This window comes from Symphalangus syndactylus, chromosome 11, assembly GCF_028878055.3.
Source record: "Symphalangus syndactylus isolate Jambi chromosome 11, NHGRI_mSymSyn1-v2.1_pri, whole genome shotgun sequence".
NCBI classification, from domain to species: domain Eukaryota; kingdom Metazoa; phylum Chordata; class Mammalia; order Primates; family Hylobatidae; genus Symphalangus; species Symphalangus syndactylus.
In genome coordinates this window covers 114,301,037-114,324,562 of record NC_072433.2, presented here as the reverse complement: position 1 = coordinate 114,324,562, position 23,526 = coordinate 114,301,037, and the positions used below count along the sequence as shown (strand labels likewise).

At 38.5% G+C, this 23,526-nt stretch overlaps 1 protein-coding gene across 1 annotated transcript in view; it reads right to left on the bottom strand.

Moving 5' to 3' along the window:
• The window catches only part of MEGF10 (multiple EGF like domains 10), a 175,552-nt gene that overhangs the window by 129,246 nt on the left and 22,780 nt on the right, over nt 1-23,526 (bottom strand). The window contains exon 2 of the mRNA XM_055299182.2: nt 5,294-5,427. Within this exon, the coding sequence (XP_055155157.1) occupies nt 5,294-5,409 (116 nt within the window). The 5' untranslated portion in view covers nt 5,410-5,427. The remainder of the gene's footprint in view (nt 1-5,293; nt 5,428-23,526) is intronic.

Below are 23,526 nucleotides of genomic sequence, written 5' to 3'. Positions count from 1 at the left end.
GAAGAACCAATTCTATAAGCACACATATAAAATGTTTTCACTGATTTCTAGGAACCAAAAAGAGTTTTTAAATGAAAGGGAATTTTGGAGTACATGAATTTCCTCTTCTTGTCACTTGCTGCTCACCAATAGCCCTTTTATTAAAAGGACAATCAAAGTATTTAGGATTTCAATTCAACAAACATTTATTGAGCAACTTCTATGCAATTCCTGCCCTCAAGGAGCTCTCAATCTAATGAGAGGCCAATATTTAAATGCCGGATGTTAACACAGTATAGCTTTCCATGGAGAAATATATATAGCTTGGGGGAAATAGGAGTATAAAATTCATTATGTTTTGAGTATTTCTCCTTAATCTTGGCTCTACTCATTAAAATTGTTTTGACACTCAAACCCAGTACAGAACTGACTGCATATAAATTATTTTGAACTATATTAAACTATAGTTCAACTAATTTAACTATGTTAAACTACAGTTCAACTAATTTAACCATAGTTAAATTACTGTATAAACTTGAGTGGAAGCTTCAGTTTCTGACTGATGATAATTACCTGCCTAATTTTCATTGGTCAGAAACTGAAGCTTCCACTTAAGCTTATAGGAGAAAGGTACTAAGCCTTTCCAACATGAATTTCTTTTCTGTTGTTTCTTACACATTATTTTTCTTTCTACACAGTTTTTTCCTTTTTTTCATTTGTAAAGGTATTATAATCACACTATGGAATTTGGAAAACACATTTTTAAAAAACAGAGCAAGAGAGAGAATTCCATAGCTCTCACATAACCACCAATGGCATGTTGTTGTGCTTCTTTACAGTTTCCAGGAGGTTTTAGTTTTGGGTTGAGGGTACTTCTAAATTCTTACATTATAATAATCATGCCAAGCACATATTTCTAAAACATTCCTTTTTAACTTGAGTATATCATAAGCATTTTCCCCTGTTAGTACATAGTCTTCAAATTATGACTGCCAAATACTTTGTAAGTGACTACACCTAATTTGCTCAATACCCACCAATCATTAGGCCATTAAGCTGTCACTCTTCGAGGGGCCCATTTTCTGGAAGCAATGTGTTTGAATCATGAAGGGAAGAGTCTTCAAGAATGGGCCTGCCTCCTCTGGTCTTTATCATGGCCACTTTGGCCAGTGCTTAGGCTGCTAATGGAACTTAATTAGCTCCTCTGCTAACACTCCATACCTCCACATTCACCAGCAGCTGCTCCTGAAGTCACAGAGTGTGAGGGCATCTCCTCTATTATCTGGTCCAATCCTACTTTCATTGACAATGAGCAACACTGAGCTTCCATATAGAGTCAGCAGTAACACCAAGACCCTCAGACACTGTCCTGCCCCATCCTCTCTCAAACATCACTATAGAGCATTTAAAGCTTCTAAAACAGACAAGGAGTGGGAAACTGGAATTTTAAAAATCTGATCCCAATTCTGCACAACTTTCAGCATTCAGAGGCAAAACTCTTTATTTCCTGTTTGTTTGTTTAATCTTCTCAGACATACTGAAAATATATCATTGCCATGATATTAATCTATTAAGTATTTTCTGGGGAGAAACCCCAGCAAGATTTAATTTAAGGTCAAAGAACCAGGGAGTGGGGGAGGAGATGGAGAATAAGGGGAGGAAGCCATTATCACTTGGGCAGGTTCCAAAGTGGTTAATTACATTTTACCTGCCTAAATTATCTTGTTACTTTAATCAGATATGGTAATAATCTTCATTTCTTATCTCTGCTTGCTTCAGAACTGCTGATTCAATTACTCTCCCTTCTGTGTTAGTAATTGAAGGTTTGGTCAAAGTGTGGTTTCTCTTCACTTGCACCTTCTTTGGAAGAAACCCCACTGAATGGAAAAACTCAAATTCACAGAATACAGAAGGAAGGTTAGGAGAAGGAATAGATAATTTCTAGAGTTATTCATTTTCCAAAAAGACACTGTACAGAGTTCCTTTAATCATAAACACCCCTTGAGTATTTTAAATGATTTCATTTTCTTTAATTTCATTTTATGTACAATTTCTTAGAATCACAATTGCTGCATTAAAACAAGGCACATCTCTATTTCAAAATAAATATTCAGATATCAATTGGGATGCAGTTAGAAGCCATTGATGGAAGTATTTTTGTTTAGTGCTTCTCGAACTTGAATATGCAGAAAAATCTCCCTGGAATCTTGTTAAAATGCAGATTTTGATTTAGTAGGTCTGGGTTGGGACCTGAGAGTCTGTATTTCTAACAAGTTCATGCCTCAGCTCTGCCAACCAGTCTGAGAAGTAACCTCCAGGTGATTGCATGGTTCTGAGCCATTGATTACAGGTGGTTTTGAGCATAAGAAGAGCTTAAAATAAGCCCTACTACCAGAATTATGCCCTTGGAGCTCATCTTCCTCTCCCCATTTCAGTTCAAGCCCATTTACATTTTTGAAAATACTAGATGAACCGGTCACCTGTGCCTTTATTTGATCATTTTAATTTATCTTCTTTTTTTTTTATTATTATACTTTAGGTTTTAGGGTACATGTCTAGAAAACATCATTCTCAGTAAACTATCGCAAGGACAAAAAACCAAACACCGCATGTTCTCACTCATAGGTGAGAATTGAACAATTTATCTTCTATACTGGTCCCCATTCTTACCAAAACAATTCTACTTTCTTTTACCTTTCTTCTAGAAATCATTATCTAGCCTTACAACAGAAAATTTATCAATAAGAAGATTATAGCTGTCAACTCTTCTTCCTGGTAGTACATTTAAAAAAAACTGGAAATTTTTTTCATCATTTTCCTATTTGTTCACATTCAATTTCCCTGCCCCTTAGTGAGCATTTTAGAGTTTGCACTAATCACTTGCACAGTTGTTGGGTTCTATTAGGTTTAGAGATTAATGTGCCCCTTGTCTATCTGTCTTTCTCACTCTCCATGCCCCTCCCACATTGATGTACATATTTAGTCATTTGGTTTCCTATCAGAAGATGAACTCATTCAACAATTTATTAAACACATGCCAAATGCAAGGCAGTGTTTTAGACAGTGGGAATTATCAGTGGTGAGCCAGACAATGCACTTATGCATTGGCAGCTCTGGTCAACTGCTGACCAGGGAAGCAGAACAAAATGTGTATTTATAAGTGGGTGCTGGATTATTTGAAGCCTTGAAATTGTTTTCTCTCTCTCTCTTTTTTTTTTTTTTTTTTTGAGGCAGGGTCTCACTCTGTCACCCAGGCTGGAGTGCAGTGGCATGATCTCAGCTCACTACAGCCTCCACCTCCTGAGTTCAAGTGATTCTTGTGCCTCAGCGTCCCGAGTAGCTGGATTACAGGCATGCGCCACCACACTCGGCTTTTTATATTTTTAGTAGAGATGGGGCTTTGCCATTTTGGCCAGGCTGGTCTCGAAATCCTGGCCTAAAGTGATCTATCTGCCTTGGCCTCCCAACGTGCTGGGATTACAGGCTTGAGCCACCGCACCCAGCCTTTTTTTCTCTTATAGTCTTTCCCTGAGAGAGTTCATCTGTTCACATCTCACATCTCATCATGCTGGATATTCCCAAATCTATATTCCCAAATACTTCCAGGCCCATATTTTAAATTGATTTTATAAACCCAACATGGCAAACCCACGCTAACCCCTTCCCTTTCAAATCAACTCTCTTTCTTTTATTTTTCCATATGCGCAGTGACATCTGGATTACTTCACACAGCAAGTTCTAAATACTGGTCTTCTCTGCCTCCTTCACTTCCTCAGTCAATGTATTATCAAGATCTGTTGATTCTTATTTCACAGCATCTCACAAACTTGACTTCTCCTCCCATCCCAAATCTATCATCCCTCCAAGAAGTTCAACCACCAATGGTCTCTTCCTTTACTAAATTTGACCTGTACCCATTGATGTAGCCACTGATTCATTACTTTAATAAGTATTTATTATATATTTTATTGATGAAATGCTTTATGGGAGGTGCTGTAAATATTATAAAGAGAACTAATCGGAAGTCCTTCTGCTTAAATTCTGTATAATGTAGTCAATACCACAAATATATAGAACTTTATTATATACATATATTCTCTCTGCAGCTTAAAGTTTCATAATAATGTATAACTCCATTGACTACTCAGGTAATTGTGTTTTAATTACCCTGCTTGTAACACTACCAATGGAGGTAGGGATAAGCCCTTACCAAAAATAATACTGAGTGAGAAACCAGCGTGTCCCCAGAATAATACCACTGCTGTGCTTGAGAGGCTCTGGGCTTTATGCGTCCTAACAGTGGGGGACAAAGGTGATTAGAATGTGTGCTCGGTGGTTTGCTAATCATGGTGCTGAAGATCAAGAGTTTGATATAATTGTACTTACAGCTACTAAAAATACATATTACCCTCCAGTATTTAACATCTTCTCTTTGTTTAAAACACTTGCATTTACACTTTTTGGGTAAAGATAATTTCTGGGAAATTCAAGTAGCACATTAGAGGAGAGCCAACTGGACTTTATTGTACTGCAATATGGCTGGATGGGTTTGTACTATTTTTGTGTTCCAAAGGGACTATAAAGTCCTGGAAGATGACCTACTGTTTTGTACTTTCTACTGCAAATTGCTCATATCTGGACATTACATCATCTGCCTTCACACAACCACACCTTCCTCCAATACGGTACTAACTCTGCTCTGGTTGTGCACAGTTTTCGGTGGTCCGCATGGCACTGATTTCAAACTGCCAAACTGCCTCCCCTTCCAAGATCCCCTTCCAATCATTGCAACCCACTCATCTTATTCAGTTCTTCAAGAGCATCTCAGGGGACACTACCTCTGTGCAGCCTTGCCAGTTTACACCAAATTCAGGTCTCCCTTTTCAAGCCATCTACAGCAAAATTCTTTTAAATCCCATATATTTCAATACTTCAGTATATTATCTCATGCTCCTTTCCACTTCTCACTCATGGGTTCCCATGCATAAGTCCAGCTCCCCAAAATTAATGCAAATTCAAATCAGAGACGACACCTTAGGAAGATCTTTTAATTGCACCATTAATGTCTTCCCTGAATCTTACAATTGCACCTGCATTAGAATTAGATATATCAAGATTTTTTTCACATAATATATACTCTATAAGACCAAGGTGACTAACACTACCTAATTTGCTAGCTATGACTAATGATTTTTACATAAAAGTAATTTCACAATCTCTTCACAAATTCTAATTTTATACATCTGACTGATAATTATAGTCAATAAGGGAACTTCTCAGCAATTCTTTGTCAGGCTCCTTTCAGAACCATTACCTTTCCCAGTGGCTACACACATTAGGGTCTTCGAGATTCAGAGGTGATGCTGTCCCAATCCAGTGGCATAACAATAAACAAATAAAGCTCAGGCATGAGTTCAAAGAAATAACCATTTTTTTCTGAAGAACAACCTACAAGAAAAAAAAATCCCAATTAGAAATGCATTGAAATGACTTACACAGAATTCTTTTCAGTACAGAAACCACCAGGTACCAGTTGTCACTGGGGCTGAAATGTGCATAACAAGGCATGTATTTCAATAGCCAGGTCACCAAATTCCATGGTCCAGGAGAGAGGGGTGTTTCTTATGTTGTGCAGGGTGGCTACTATTTTGTAAATTACTAAAATATGCAAATCATCATCAATTGCCACAAGAACAAAAGCCCTTCTCATTTATGCCAGCCAATATTAAAGAAATCTACCAGAACAATTCAGAGCAACACAAGCCTCCACATTCTCTCACCTGGCATATTTCCCTTCTAGAAGAGGAGGGCACACAGAGGTATCTGGCCTCATTTGTTCTAGAAAATAAATGATGAAACAGAAGCTCCATCGAATCAAGACAGAGGTACCTCAGGCTCAAACTGAGATTCAGTCAATAAGTCACTCAATGCACTGAATGTCTGCTCCATCCTAGTCATCATGCAAAGGCTGGATATAAAACACAGAACCAGTCCCTATCTCCGCCCATTAAGATACTTATAATTTAGTAATCATGACATAAGTTTCTTAAACATAGTGCTTCAATTTCTCCATCTGCTCAATAGAAATGAAACCAAACATCTCACAGGGGTTTCTAAAAACTAGATTATACATAGAAAAACATGTAAAGCTGTTTGCATGTCGATGTTAGAGAAAATGAACCTAAAGACCGTAAAGTAACATATTTAAAAGTTTGGAAAATAGATAGGCTGGCAAAGGAGATAGAAGAGGGTGAATGTTCCAGGCAGAGGGATCCACACGTAAGGGAGGGCCAGGTGCATTTAGGGAGTTCAAGTTAATTCATGGCAAGAGAAAGGGGACAGCTGGGGAAAGAGACAGAGGGTGAGTCGCAATGTGTTTCATAAGCCATTGTGCAGTAGGGAACTTCATCCAAGGATAACATGGAGCTAGTAAATGGTGCAGAGTGGCATTAGAAGAATGACTCTAGCTGCAAGGGGAGGCTCTTGGAGGGAGGCCAGGTGAGACACGACTGTGAACAGATCAAGGCAGCAGCAACGGGGTTGCAGGAAGTGGAGTGGCTCTGGGAGATTTTTAGGATGCAGAATCGACAGGACTTGGCTATTGAACATGGATTAAGGGAGGGGAGAAGCTTCTGGTTTAGCCCCTTTTGGGGATTGTTAGCCCCTCACTGAGATGGGACTCACAGAAGCCCTCCTCTGGGGAGGGGAAGCTTTGGGTTCAGTTTTAGATATGTCAAGTTGAAGGTTCCTCTGATATCATCAAGCAAAGCCACCTACAAGCATTTATTGAACACATGCGATGTGCTAGGACCCGCGCCAGGCCCGGGTCTGTAACACCTGTAATGGTTTGCACCTGAGAATCACACGCACTCCTGCAGCCTCTGGAATTTAGTAAGAAGGAAAAGTTTAATTGTCATACTATGTCATCTAATCATTATAAAAATGGATACAAAATTAGAAATCACTGATCCATTTCTTAATTACAAACAAAATAAGTACCAACCTGCTTGTTGGTAAACTAGTGAAACTAGTAATAATGAGCCAGATTATTTGAGCAAAGCAGTGATTTTCTGGGTGGGAGCTGGCATTTTAAGAAGTTATACTAATTTTCCACACCAAGAAGTTTTTAATATTTGGGAACCAAATGTATTGAATAATGCTTGAAAAGACAAATTTATCTTAAAACAAACAAACAAACAACAATAACAGCAAAAAAACAACTTTAGGAAATAGCTTATCATTCAAATTCAGGACAGATCAAATGAGGAAATATTAAATTCTTCAAAATCAAGATTGTTTAAGTATACTGTGACAAGTTACCTATTGCTGACTCAACAAAGGCTAAAAGAAAATGTTTGACTTGGAATAAGGAAAAAAATCATGAATTTGTAGTATAATTAAAAGATACTGTGTAAGCCATTAAAGAAGCTGTAAAATCTTAAAAAGGATATTTCAATGGTCACTAAATAATTCCAATAGATAAAGTGTAAATAGGTAACCAAAATTAACTTATAGATTAATTCAAATTATTGACGTTTCTCACATGCATCATGAAGTTGTAAAATCTGAAGCTTAACATTATATACAGAAGCTATTTCATTTAAGGGGAATGAATAAAAAATGATGATGATGATAATAATAAACAATAACAGCTAACATTTCCTGACCGATTACTGTGTGCCAGACACAGTACTGAGCCATTTATGCGAATTATCTATGTAATCCTTACAGCAACTTAACTAAGTAGTAGTTTTTATTGTCCCTGTTTTACAGTTGAAGCCATGTGATGTTTCAGCTAGTGTTTTCCTCATCCATCCAAAAAATCTTTAATATATTTGGCTGTAACAAATGAGCATGGCAATTATTTCCTTGTCTCATTGCTTTATCTATGTGAGGAGAAGTAATTCCTTTCAATGAAGTGTGAAATGTGTTTAGCTTTCATTCTTTCCTCAAAGACATGAAGGCTGGTAAGCAGTAACCTGCCATCTACTCATAAACAATTACCCCAAATGGGAAAGTTTATTTCCTGAGTCATCTCAGACTCAAGCCATCCATTTACCAATTAGAAATGTTTAGTCTGTAAAGTTAGAAATTGCCACAAGCCATGAATCAAAGTCCCAGAACAAGAAAGAGGTTGTGAGTTTTATTTTAATGTAAAAATATTGACACTAATCTTCTGGTTTCTCTTCTTGCTTTGTACCTGATGCATTGCCCTGTGAAGAGGAGATAACAGAGAAAAAACAGAATTTGGCCACCTTCTAATTGCTTTGGAAGTTCAGTGTACAGAAATATCAAACTGCATTGAGAAGTCACAGGTACCATTTTTGAAAGAAAAAATATCAGTACATTGAAAAATAAGTGTGTGTGTGTGTGTATGTGTGGATATGTGTGTGTATTACTTGGTCTCTTTGTCCCAATACATTTTCCTAATTAAAATTAGAAAATTAACTGAGCTCTAGAATAGTCTGAAAAACCAAAAAGAATTGTTTGATCAAAAGGCAAGGATCATGCAAATTCACATAAGCTGGTTAAAACTGTTTGTGAAAATAACACAGATGTTATAGACGATGAGGAGGGAAGACATCTCACAAATATGCCAATAAGCTGTAGAGAACTAAGAAACACAGCATTTCTCTAAATTAGGAAACATGGATTATCCTTTCATTCTATCTTGTTTAATAAAGGCACTGAGATGCAATCAAAATCAGAAGTTGATAGGACATTTAGGCCAGGCGTCATGGCTCACTCCTGTAATCCCAGCACTTTGGGAGGCCGAGGCAAGTGGATCACCTGAGGTCAGGAGTTCGAAACCACCCTGGCCAACATGGTGAAACCCCGTCTTTACTAAAAAATAGAAGAAATTAGCCAGGCATGCTGGCAGGTGCCTATAATCTCAGCTACTTGGGAGGCTGAGGCAGAAGAATTGCTTGAACCTGGGAGGCAGAGGCTGCAATGAGCCAAGATTGTGCCATTGCACTCCAGCCTGGGCAACAGGAGTGAAACTCTAACTCAAAAAAAAAAAAAGAAAAGAAAAAAGAAATAGATAGGGCATTCATTTACTTTTTCCCTATCTTCTTTGTTTTCTTCTATAGGTTTTGGTGAGTAAACATGGTGAGTAAACATATTGAGTACCCTTTTTCCACTATGCCTACTCTGAAGAAGGAAAGTCCAGTAAATTTATTCTTCCTCATTTCTCTCTTCTATGCTGCATCATCCTGTCTTATAATTTTCCACTTTGGAATGCAAATGAAAACAAAATGCAATTTTTAAAAAATAGTATTATTTCAGTTGAAAACAAAGGCAATGCAGTGGTGATTTGCTTCTTTAAGATAGACATTTTGAATACATTCAAATCTCTAAATTGGGTGTTGGCTACCCTCACCCACTCAGACTTCCTCTTCAAATAACTTTCCTTATGATTCCATTTAACAAAATTTAAAATGTAAAAAAAAAAAAAGAGTCATTTGCATAAACCCCCTAGTGCCAAACTTGATTGCATTTCAGATCATTCACTTAATTATTATGGAAAAATCAAAACAAAATCAGTACAACTGATTAGCATTGCTAAAGTGCTCCTATTAGAAAGGGAAACAGCCCACAGAGTTAACTCTTGCTGCCTGTGTTTTGCAGCTCCACTTGGAAGGCAAGCTTTGCTTATTCTACCACAAAAGCCTCAATAAATAACCAGGATGAACAAAATCCTTACAATGGATAGTCTTAGTTCTGATGATAAGCAGTAGTTTCTTTATCATTGAGTTAAAGAGAAATAAATAATGGGGTGTTGACTTACTAATTTATTTTTGAAACAACAGAGGGGAAAATTATTCCAGATGATTCCTTTTGGCTCCAAAATCTATTTTCTTCCTAGAATCAATTAAGTGCACACATAGAAATAACTTCGGTACCCTCAACCAGTTTTTTCTCAAGCTCATTTTCTGCTACTAAGATTCTCTCACATATCTCTAAGTTAAATTAAAACAAATTTATTGATTAAGAATAGCCACTTTTCAACAAGAGCCATCCATTTCACCTGACCACTCCATCGTGTTATCTATAAAGGATGTACTCACCCTTCCTCAAACTACTCAGAAAGGCTGGCAGAGGCAGTGTGCTAAGTTCTTCCTGGAGCTTTGAGGCCGTGAACAGAGAAGCAATGGTCCAGCTTCAGTGCATTAAAGATGTAGAATGAGTAATGCTTGCTGGTTGCCCTGAGAACAATCTCAGATGGGGACTTCCATGGAAATACTAGTTTGCTGATGAAAGGAATCCTTAAGGCATTAGCATGACTTCTCTGTTCACTGAGCAAGGCTAGTTATTCTAATAACATATTATTCAGGTATGACTATTCATTTCAAACAGTACAAGTGCTATATTTACTTTGTTTTGAGGGCCTCATGTCATTTTGCTAACATCAGACCCACAACAAACATATTCTAAATCAAATTAAATCATGTAATGGCAGAAACAGAGTATTCATTTAAGTTAAATGAGTGTGCCTACCAGCATTAATAAAAGAAAGGCCAGGTGCGGTGGCTCACTCCCATAATCCTAATACTTTGGGAAGCCGAGGTAGGAGGATGACTTGAGCCCAGGAGTTTGCAACTAGCCTCAGCAAAATAGCAAGACCACATCTCTAAAAAAAAAAAAATTAGCCAGGCTTGGTGGCATGCACCTGTAGTCCCAGCTACTCAGAGGGGTGGAATATAGGGTGAGGTAGGAGGATCGCTTGAGCCTGGGAGGTCGAGGCTGTAGTGAGCTGTGATTGTGGCATTGCATTCCAGCTGGGTGGTAGAGCAAGTCCCTGTCTAAAAAAAATACATATATATATGTATACATATATATATATATATATATATATATATATATATACACACTCAAATCTGTTTATAAAATTATAATGGTTTTATAAACAAGCCCCCCCTCCACAAAAAAAATCCCTAAACATTAGCATGAAGTGAATGTTTACTAATGGTTCTAATTCTTCGGGCACTTCACATCAAACAAAAACTGGGCAAGGCACTGACAATGTCCAGTGCTGAGCTATCCCGAAGGAGCTCACAGCCCCACATGGAAAATGGCCACAAACTGACCTATTCAATCAGCATGATGCACACCATGATTAAGACCAGAAAAAGCTGCTATGGGAACAGCGATGTGGCCCTACCTACCTAAACAGCCAACCGCACAGTCATTATATAGGTGGTGTTAAGGGATAATTTGGGGAAGACCCTGGTAACTCACTCATCATCAGCTTTGGAAAATCCTCTACAATGTCTCCGTGAATCCATCACCCACAACATATGGGGGAAAAAATCTAAAAACAATACTCATTAAAGATCTAAGTGCAAGAAACTATGGCAACTCCTGTGACTTGTAAAGCACAGTCTCTGCCCATAATAGCTTAAAATCTACTAAGGAAAAAATTATAAACAAAATATGATTATTTGCCAAATGAGTCCATTTAGAGATGACTTGCCAGAGTTTTAAGAGGAGGGGAAGCCAACAAGAGCTATGAAGGCTCATGAAGAAAGTCAGACTTGAGCAGGGACTTGAAAAAGAAAGGAATCTAGAAATCACTGAGTGGCACCTCACACTAGCAATTAAACCTCACTGAGTCCACAGGAGAGGGTCTATTATCCCCATACAGGGAATACTGAGATTAAACGTCTCCCTGGAAGTCAGACAATCAGGTAAGAGCAGATATACGAACAGGCCTGGCTGATGGCGACAATGCCTGTGACCAGCCCTCAGCATCACACCTGGATAAAAGGAAGCTCCCGAGTAAATAAAAACTCAAGGAGGGGCCACAAGGCAAAGAGAAAGATAACAGCCAAGCCTCGAGGGTGGAGAGCAGAAGGTTTTATGACGGATTGTGAGAAGTAATCCTAGAAAGGAGGGTGGTGTTTGGTGGTGATAAAAGGCCTTCGCACCAAGCTAAGGAGTTCAGTTTAATTCTTTCTGTCTGCAGTAGAATCTACTTGAAGTCTTTGAGCAAGGGCATTATTTGATGAAAGAGGTGTTTGGGAGATTAACAGAGAAGGTGTGCAAAAACCAACCAAGGGACCAAATCCTTTGGAGGCAAAGACAGAGTGTGGAGGTTACTGCACTCACGTGTGAAGTGGAACGACCTTCCTAGGGTGGTAGCCTAGGAATTGGAAGTGTGCGAGAAACCAATGAGAGAAAGAATCAGCAGGACTGGGAGAAATAATATAAATTATGGTAGAGATCAAGGAGAGCTGTTTTGGGTTTAAAGCTTTCTGAATCCCCTGGTTATATCTTCTGGGTTCAATCTATGTATTTCCTACTGAGAAAACAAGGTTACATCTCTTTTTTATTAGAAAAAGAAACTTCAAACACTACTTCTTGTTCCAAACTTTGATGAATAAAATCATGTTTATTTTTCCAAATTTGTCATAATTTGATACAGTTCAATAACATTCCTACTCATTCTTCTCAACCTTTAGAGTCTTAATTTTCCTGGCCTGTCCACCAAAATCAAAAGCCCTCTTAGCATTTTTATAAAGTTCACTCTCTTTTTCCTCTTTTTTTCAATGCTGCTACAGCAACCATAATTATACCGTATTATTGTAGCCAGCTTCCAAAATGGCCTCCAACGATCCCTGCCTGTGTAAGCCCCTCTCACAATGAATAAGTGGGCTTGTATAATCAATGGAATATTACAAAAATGATAAACTTCCAAACTAGATCATAAAAGGCACTGAAATTCCCATCTCACTTCTTTGAACACCATTTCACAGGATGCCAGCTGCTACGATATTCGGATGCTCGAGCAGCCATGTGGAGAGACCAACACAGTAAGGAACTGAGGCCTCCTGCTAACAGCTGTGCAAGTGATCCATCTTGGGAGTGGATCCTCTAGCCCCTGTTAAACCTTTAGATGACTGCAGCCTTTGCTAACATACTTATTATAAACTCATGAGACCCTGACCTAGAACCACCAGCTAAGCTACTCTCAACTTCCTAGCCCACAGAAACTGTGAGTGATAAATCTTTGGTGCTTTAGGCCACTAATTTTTGAGTTCATGTGAAGCAGCAATATATAACCAATATGCCTATATTTAAGTATGTCATACCAAAATTAGTTTTACTTCCAAAATACCTCCTAATGCCCATCATTTCATTGGCATCTTTAGTAGCATTAACATACAGAAGTAACCACCTGCAATGATTCTGAAATCTTTTCTCTACATTGTAACTCCTGGCAAGAGCTCATCATCTTCTAATCACAGTTTGAGTTATTTTGTGCCAAGAGGCATAACCTCACAATGCCTGTACTTTGAGGTACATCTGCTATTCTTCCACACAAGGCACCATCCCAGATTCTCTGGCCATTTAGGCATAGTCATCTAGCATGCGACTTGCTAGAAGAATTGACCTGCCTCATCATAACTTGGAGAGTTCATCATGTGCTGTGTGTAGGTCACTTATAAAATATTAAATAAATGAATTTCAGACTGTTCGCTGGGTTACTTTTTCATCTATAAATAAATGTTTCTTTTATTTTTCCGCACTTGGGCTACTTTTCTATGATTATCCCTGATCAGTAATATATGACAATTTAATTTTTTAAACTTTTTATTTTAAAATAATTTCAAATTTACTTGAAAGTTACAAAAATACCACAAAGAATGCCTGTGCATATATATATATATACGCAACGTGTGTGTTTGTGTGTGTGTGTATATATATATATATATACACATTATATTTTTTTGTAATCATTTAAGGGTAATTTGTGCACATCAGGCTCCTTTACTTCTAAATACTTCAATGTACATTTCCTAAGAATAAGGACATTTACTTGTATAATTATCGTATAATGATACACAAAAAATTTAACATTAATACAATACTACCAATTTAATCCATAGACCTAATTCAAATTTCATCAGCTGTTGTAATCATGTGAAGGCCATGTTTGCCCTCAAAGAATTAACAATCTAACATGAGAGTAGTACCATGTAGATGGCAATGACAGGGCAATGTAAAATGTGATTAGGGTGAAAGGAGGATTACAAAACATGTATGGGCATTCAGAAAGTACTTACAACTGGTGAATGCGGATAACAGATAGCATTATTGAAGACTCCACAGAAAAGGTCTTTAAGAAACTTTTTGCTGGGTAGATGGAGCAGTATAGGCAGAGGAATCAGTAACAGCGAAGGCAGGAGAAAGTGAGTGCTCAGAGGAAAGGCAAAGAGGCAGGATTATTTGAAGCACAGTGTGAAAGTGAGTGGGAAAGGAAGTTTAGGGCCAGATCAGGAATGGCAATGAATACTATGGCTTGAGATTGACTCAAGGTGAAACACCCAAACACCTCATGAGACCTCAGGCAGTCCAACAGTGAAGGAATCTGAGAAAAATGACCCAGAAAATGGAACATGATCAACCCAGGAGGAAAAGAAGACTTAGGGCTTTTTTTTTATTTTAACCAAAAACGCTTTTTTTTTTTTTTTTTAACAAAAGCGCTAATTGAAGAAGCTGAAAGATTTCCAGTTTGACCAATCCTCTGATGAGACAAGCAGGGGAAAAAATCCAATCATAATAGAATAAATGACAAAAGAAGGCAATTTCCTTGAGAAAAGACAAGTCAAATTATAATAAGGAGAAAGAGGAGCAAATATAATTCTCTGACATGTAGCAGGGTACTTGAGCATCATCAGAATCTTCAGTCTTTCCCTTCCCATGGTATGGGGAGGACAGGGACACTGAGAGGAAGCCTGAGTACAGCCTAGGTCCCTCTCTCGGGAAGATCCTTTTCAGTGGTGTCTGCAGCAACAGTCAGAAGGATGCTAACAGATATTCTGCCCCTATCACTGGCATGACAAGGGGCACCTACATGTCATCTGCTCTCCTATCTCTGGGTCATTAAGCTAACCTTCAAATACTGAGACACTCACTATTAGGACACAGATGAGCAATCCAAGTTAAGCCTTCCTTTCCTCAAAGGTCAAAAGAAAACCCCACAGAGGAACAAAGACCTTATGAGGAAAATAATTTCTGTAAAACCAAAATCTTAGAAAATTTTCCTGTCAACTGAATTTATCCAGATTCCATTAAGGCAAGCATGAGCACACACATGCATGAACACGCACACACACACATACACACACACACACCCTGAGCATTCCTCTAACAGGATACAGAAATTTGAGTTTTTAAACATTTACTTGGCTCCCAAGGGTTTCTAGAGCAATACATATGTCCAGAATCCACAGAGCTCTTGTGTAAGAAATAGTAGAACAGAATGTTAGAGTCGAAGGCCTTCATGGATTCCAATCAAAATCCTTTCATTTTATGGATAAAATAATAGAAGGTCAAGTTAAGATGACTTGGCCGTGATCACAGAGCTCATTTGTAGGTGGCCCAACACTAGAACCCAGAACTCAGTTCTCTTAACTTATAGTCAAATCACCTGTCCATCAGGTAAAACAGTCTCAGTCTTTCTAAAATAACACTTCACCTGTGTATTGTAGCAATAAATGCTTCTTGGAATGCAAATTCACTAAAAGTTAGATACTCTAAGAGACTAAGCTACTTCCCGGTCAAAACTGAATATGTGAATTGGAAAGTACAAAAGATATTTCCATATTTACACTGTACAGATGTTTTGAATAATCAGTGACATTTGTGACTCAACTGCCATTCTTCCCAGTGGACTCAGTTCTGAACCACTAACCCAGACCAGGAAGCAGAGTGACCACAGGTATCTCGCAGCAGGCATTGCCACAAAAGAATCTAAACACATTTATCCTCATGGTTTTAAGCCCACATCATCAAAAGCTTTGAAGATTTGAGGCAAAAATGCAAGGAAACTGCTGAGGAAGTATAAGTAGGTAAAAGAATGTCATTATTCAAAGCTGCATTTGGTCAGGACGTTAAGGAGAAAATGCTTGCGCAGCCTCACCTCCCACTTCCACTTCCTGGCCAATCACATATGTATGCAAATATACGAAGCCACAACCCAAATCCCAACTTTATGACTCTTAAAATGGAACTTTGTTTCAGTAGATAAAAGTGCCACATGCTGAATTAGCAACACCACTTCCTGTGGTATCTAGACTGATCTTTCACTCAAGAAATGACCCTGTCTGACCCTAATGGTTGGAGAACAATCTCATATTGTTAGGAAATCGAGCGTCATTCTCCATATTACTTCCTTCATTCACATTATCCATAATTATCTCTTCTAATTTCCCTGTGTCTCCTGGTTTGTCCTTCCCTGCCATTTTTAGTGAAATTCAGGACCTGATGCCATGAGGGCAGGTGGAGACAGTGACAGGGGTAAATTGTAGTCTGATGCAGCATCAAACTGATCACTCGCAGGTTACTGGCTCCCTCTCTGTTTTATTTCCTTTTCAGAAACATCTGTCAGGAAAGCAGCTTTCATGGCAAGCAAACTTATAATGAGAGTGATATTTTCTCTTTGCTTTTCTTATAAACCTCCAGAATGCCTAAGATTCATCGACTTTTGTGTGAACATAGCCTTTAGCAGAAAGCTGGTCCAATACTCTAATTTTACAGATGATGATGCTGTGGTCTGGAGAAATTAAAAGTATGCCCAAGGTCACAAAGCTATTTTCTAAATGGCTTCTCCTTAGGCCACTATTAGGCCAAAATTCAAGATCCTGTCAGTTTGTCTTGCCCAATAATATGAATTGCTATACACAAAGATAATAAAGATGCAATTACTTTCTTTCTGTGTCTGATGCCACTGTTAATAGAGTACAAATATAGAGATAATTGGCCCTAGGGTGCTTATAAAAGTTTAACAGTAAAAAATTGATTAGTTAGCCAAAGACTTTAATAAGGCAACTTGTGAATGCTCCTTTTCAATCCCAGGAGGAAGAGCTCGCAGTGAATTATGTCTATTCAATCTATGCATCAAAGGAGCAGATTAGATGCAAGCATGGTAGAAGTTTTGCCAATGGCCATGTGAAAGAGCTGATGGAAGGTAAACTGACATCTCCTAATTTCCTCAGTGCAATGATGCCTTCTTGGTTCTCTGCAGTATCCTCAGTACCTAAAACAGCACCCAGCACAGCAAATGAATGAATGAATCTAAACAATAAAGACATAGAGACGAGTCTCTATGTCTATGTAAATCTGAACAAATAATTTAAGAAAAGAAAAACTAGTTTAAAGAGGAAAAGCCAGGCCAGGCACAGTGGCTCATGCCTGTAATCCTAATACCTTGTGAGGCTGAGGCAGGTGGATCACTTGAGGTCAAGAGTTCAAGACCAGACTGGCCAACATGGTAAAACTCTGTCTCTACTAAAAATACAAAAATTAGCCAGGCATGGTGGCAGACTCCTGTATTCCCAGCTATTTGGGAGGCTGAAGCAGGAGAATCACTTGAACCTGGGAAGCAGAGGTTGCAGTGAGCCGAGATCGTACCACTGCACTCCAGGCTGGGCAACGAGCCAGACTCCATCAAGAAAGAAAGAGAGAAAGTAAGGGAAGGAGGGAGGGAGGGAGGGAGGTAATGAAAGAGAGAAGTAAAGAAAAGGGTTTGGAGCAAGATTTAGAATTGGTGAGTTTGACAAATAAAAGTTTACTGAAAAATGTATATTTCAAGTCACAGGTTTTTCAGGAATTAGCAATTTTTATGGACCATTAGGCAATTGTGCATTGCTTATGTACCTTAAAAATATTCTCTTCTGTTATTTTTTAAAAGTTCTGGTAGAGGAGTTTGAGTTTGTTTGTTTGTTTGCAATTGGGCATACATAGTTTTACAACTTTTATAGGCTTACCAGCATTTTAGCTTTTCCTCCCCTCATTCTCAGCCAATTATGTTTGATCTGCTTATTGGCAGTGTTTTTCATTAACTTATTTTTTTTTATGTTTAAGTCAATTTTTCAATGGCAAGATTGTTGGAGAGTTCTCATCTCTTACTTCATGCATTTTTAAGCTTTGTATATTCTAGGATGATTTTACAAGTTTTTAAAGCATATCATTTGGCTACTTCGTCTGCTTTTCAAAGTTCTTTTAGATTCATTTTTAGCCAGTGATGCCAATCATGGCTACTTGGTATGGTCTCATGATTTAAAACTGTTTATCATTTTTTATCTTAGCACAAACTTCTATCAGGGAGGAGGAAATGGCCACTTTTTTGGTTGGGTATTCCTGAAAACATCATCAAGTTTTTATCCCTCAGTTTGACTTTTTACTGTAAAGATAAAATAGGTGTGTTAGGTCAGGCTGCTATAACCAAGTGCGATAAACCGGGTGCCTTAAAAACAGCAGAAACTTATTTCTCACAGTTCTGGAGGCTGGAAGTCCAGAATCAAGGCACTGGCAGATTCAGTGTCTGGGGAGGGGCTGCTTCCTGATTCACAGATGGTGCCTTCTCCTTGTGTTCTCACGTGGTGCAAGGGGTAAGGCAGCACCCTGAGGTCTCATTTATAAGGACACTAATCATACTTACTGATCCCGTTACTGATAGCAAAGTTTCAAAACCAATGTCAAGAAACACTAACTTTGACTAGTTTTTCAGTTTGATCAGTTCATCCTTTTTTTTTTTTTTTTTTTTTTTTTTTTTTTGGAGACGGAGTCTCGCTTTCTCACCCAGGCTGGAGTGCAGTGGCACGATCTCGGCTCACTGCAAGCTGCGCCTCCCGGGTTCACGCCATTCTCCTGCCTCAGCCTCTCCGAGTAGCTGGGACTACAGGTGCCCGCCACCACACCCGGCTAATTTTTTTATTTTTAGTAGACACGGGGTTTCACCGTGGTCTCGATCTCCTGACCTCATGATCCGCCCGCCTCGGCCTCCCAAAATGCTGGGATTACAAGCGTGAGCCACCGCGCCTGGCCTAGTTCATCCTTTTTACCAATCAACTCAATTCCTCCTCCACACTGTCACCAAAGCTTTAAAAACACAAGTCAGAACATCAAACCCCCCACCCCCAACTTTTTTTTTATTATACTTTAAGTTCTAGGGGGTACATGTGCACAACATGCAGGTTTGTTACATAGGTATACATGTGCCATGTTGGTTTGCTGCACCTATTAACTCGTCATTTACATTAGGCATTTCTCCTAATGCTATCCCTCCCCCATAACAGGGGACACATGACAGGCCCCGGTGTGTGATGTTCCCCACCCTGTGTCCAAGTGTTCTCATTGTTCAATTCCCACCTATGAGTGAGAACATGGGGTGTTTGGTTTTCTGTCTTTGTGATAGTTTGTTCAGAATGATGGTTTCCAGCTTCATCCATGTCCCTGCAAAGGACATGAACTCATCCTTTTTTATGGCTGCATAGTATTCCGTGGTGTGTATGTGCCACATTTTCTATGTAGAAAGCTGAAACTGGATCCCTTCCTTACACCTTACAAAAAAATTAATTCAAGGTGGATTAATGACTTAAATGTTAGACCTAAAACCACGAAAACCCTAGAAGAAAACCTAGGCAATAACATTCAGGACATAGGCATGGGCAAGGATTTCATGACTAAAACACCAAAAGCAATGGCAACAAAAGCCAAAATTGACAAATGGCATCTAATTAAACGAAAGAGCTTCTGCACAGCAAAAGAAACTACCCTCAGAGTGAACACGCAGAATGGGAAAATATTTTTGCAATCTACCCATCTGACAAAGGGCTAATATCCAGAATCTACAAAGAACTTAAACAAATTTATAAGAAAAAAACAAACAACTCCACACTCCCCTTCTTAAAAGCTTTTGAGAGCTTGCCTTTTAGGTAAAATTCAAACTGGCATTTAAGACTCAAGATATCTGAGTCCAGGCTCATCACTCAACAAACTCATGTATATGTCACTTGAACAATTCTCAGGTACTTGAATTTTCCCAAACATTAGAGGTTTTCACTCCTCTGTCTTAGCCCATGCTGTTCCTTCTTGGAATGCCCTTAACTCTCTGGTCAACTTAATTCTCACTCATTCTTTAAGGATCAACTGTCACTTTCTCTTAGAAGAGCTCCCTGGCTAACCTTGTCATTCTTCTTCTTTGCTCCTGTAATACCCTGAAACATCCCAAGAGTAGCTGATGTGTTCTTCGTCAGAGTAGTAACACACACCACACCGCTCAACTCTCCACTAGCTACCAAACTCCTTAATGTCAGAATGGTACACTGTTCATCTCTACATGTTCTTGGCATTCTTGAATGAATGCATGGCCCACAGGAAAAATAAAACTCAGAATATGCAAATCAGTTGTTCTGGAACCCTGAAATCATTATTCTTAATATTTAAAAGGCAGAAACGGAAGGTCAAGATTATCTCATTTAATTGCTAATATACAACTGCAGTGGAAAATCCTAGAGTTGAAACAAAGTGATTGCAATACCAGTGATTATAAATATGAAAAAACACTGAAAGTTTTGTTTGGGGGAAATTTGTTTTAATTAGAGATAAAAAATACGTAGTCTCTGAAGAGAAAGTATGGGCACTTTCAATGGCTTAATTAATAGTTAATCATTCTGTAAATTCATTTAAAGCTTAAAGCTTTCTACACATTAGCCTTCCTGTATTATCAATAATTGGACCTGCTCAAACATGGCTGCATTGGTCATGATTCTTGCAGGCATGGTATTCATATCAGCTGTGGGCAAGGTGAGGTGACTATGAGCAAACATTTGACAGCAGCAAAGGGAGCATCCAGGAGGGGCTGGGAGTCATGCAGCAGAAGCCAGCAGGAAGTTAACAAAGGCAAGATAAGGAGGCAGAGCAAAGTCGCAATGACACCAAACTTATATGGCAGCCTTTTGCTGCACTAAAGCGACTTTTGAAGTGTTGCATCTCCATTGATAAAAAGCAAAATTCCTGGGGCCTGCCTGTGTGGGCTGGTACAGGGGCCCATTTCAGCAAACTTCACCAGAAAGAACAATGTGTGGGAATATACCCTAGGATGAACCTTCAGCAATTAGCAGATTGCTACGGTCTACAGCAACTGAAAGACTGCTCTGCTTCAACATGTTCTTGGAGTGTTAGATTAGCACAGTTTAGAAAAGAAAAAGATTTTTATTACAAAGTGATTCAAAATATATGCTTGAAATATAGACAGAAAAAAAAGGGTTATTTTGTTTTGGTTTGTTTTTTTAAGACAGGGTCTCACTCTGTCGCCCAGGCTGGAGTGCAGTGACACAATCACAGCTCACCACCGCCTCAACCTCCCAAACTGAATGGATCCTCTCACCTCAGCCTCCTGAGTAGCTGGGACTACACATGCATTCCAACACACCTGGCTAATTTTTGTACAACGGGTCTCATCATATTGCCCATGCTGGTCTTGAACTCCTGGGCTCAAGCAATTCGCCTCTATCAGCCTCCAAAAGTTGTGGGATTACAGCCATGGGTCACCATGGCCGCCAAGATTCATATATTTTTAAGTTTTAATTTTGAGAAGGAATTAAGTTCTGTGATGGTCTTTGATGAAGGTCATACTGTAACTATAAATTTTAAAATATATTAAAGGACCCCAAATGTACATAAGTGTTTGTATATTACCCAAATAAGGCAAGAATTTCCTTTACGCACAGGTGGGCATAAATGCACACCAAGTATAATGTTAAAAATAAATACATAAATAAACTGGAACATTAATATCAAGATAATTACAGTTTTATGGGGAAAAAACCTTTACTTTTAAGCAGGTTCTGATAACTCTTTAAGGGCAATTTGAACTAAGGAAGCTAAAGGTTTTTGAACTAACACTGAGTTCTGAACTCAGCAGGGCCACAAGCTTTGCAACCTCTGACATTTTCGTTAATCATTTCTGTTCTTGTCCTCATCAAATGTCACTTCCCTGTTGCTTTTATTATAAATTCTCTCCCTCAACTCCTATTTTTTTAAGATTCAAAGTCTTTAATAGCAGTGCCTTCATTTTACTGCAAATATTGGAAACAACAGCAGCCAAAAGCACTCAAAATTAAGTGCACCCCATCACAATGAATACATTCATTTCCTTCTTATAAAGACAGTTTCCATAAACTATATTACTGTCATTTGTTCAAGATTTTAAACTTCCTAATCATTTAATTTAAACAGGAAAATAAAATCTAATGATTTAAACTATACATGAAGAATATCTCAGTTGAAGAATCTATGAAGGGTAGAAATAGTTCCTGCCTGGAATATATTTTTCCTATCCTGCTAATTTGAAAGAGCCTATGATTTCATTTCTAAAATTCCCTTAGTCCAACATCTAAGCCTCCCTAATTGTTTGAAATTCAAACCATTACATAAGCTTTCTGTCAACTTACTTCTCTCTTTGCAATAATTTATTTTCTCATGCAAGATCTACTTAACAGTGTGTTCAGGACATAAGTAAAAATTCTCTAGTGTTTTCACTAGAAACTGCATAGAAATCTCTAACGGAACCAACTCTCCATATCCTTCATCTGATATTTCTCCGTTGCCTTGGGCTGCTGGTCATCTTTTGACATAACCAATCCCACCTCTTCAACTAGACTGTTGGGTCCTTGAAAGCAGAGCCCATGGTTTTGTCTTGTCTCCTATTCTACTCCTCCCTGACTTCTACTTCTCTGCCCATCTGCAAGAATATAACAGATGATCAATATACGGTTGCTGAGTAAGAACAAAACCAGGATCTATAACGTCATGAAACATTAAACTATATTGAGCACTTGAGGAGAGTTAAGGGATCATATCCTGTGAGTCCCAGGCAACCGATCCAGAGGGTTGAGGTGGGAGAGAAACAACAGAGTGGGATCCATAAATGGGGAGAACAGATGCCTCAGCAGGCAGCCTGGGTAACTGAGAAACAATCCCTGAAGTGACCTATTCCGCCAGGAGGTGGCGATTCAGCTCAGGGCCGCCCTTGGTTGGCCAACTTTCCACTTCATCTTCAAGGCATCTCCCCGAACCTACAGAAATATCTCCCCACCAGTAATGGAACCGAAACTAAAACGTGAGGTGTATCATCCCAGAAAATCTTGCCCTTCTTAGGAAAAACTATAAGGAAGTTATTCTGAATCTTATTTAAAGAAAAGCTTTACTTTTTCAGCAATTGAATAATCCTGAGGGAGATGTCTGCCTGAGCACAAGTCTTCCCCAATGTATCTGGGAGTTCTCCCTTTTAGATACAAGGTGTATATATGGGTAGTTTCTTAAAACAAGTTTTAATGTGGCAAAATCTGAGTCTGTACATTGCTGATTTTGCATTTAGCAAGAAACATGTTTAACATCAATGGAGGAAAAGGTTGTCTAAATGGATAAACGTAGTAAAAAGTGAATTGTAAATATTAAGTTTCAGACGAGAAAACAAATATGAAGTGCCATAAAGGTTAGTACTGTTTTTATATGTGTCTGTGCATATAAGTGTGTACAAATGTTAAATACACACAAGTTACATTTTAGGCTAATCAGATGAGTAGGTTAAGTTTATGCTTTATTAACACAAGAATTGAAATTATAATTAAATCTTGATTCTTCTCCATAAATCGTATGCTTTATGGGTCAGGTTAAGAGAATCTAGTCAACTACAGATTCTCTTGGAGGTACCCTGAAAACTCAGAAGTATGCATTTGGAGAGAAGATAATAAA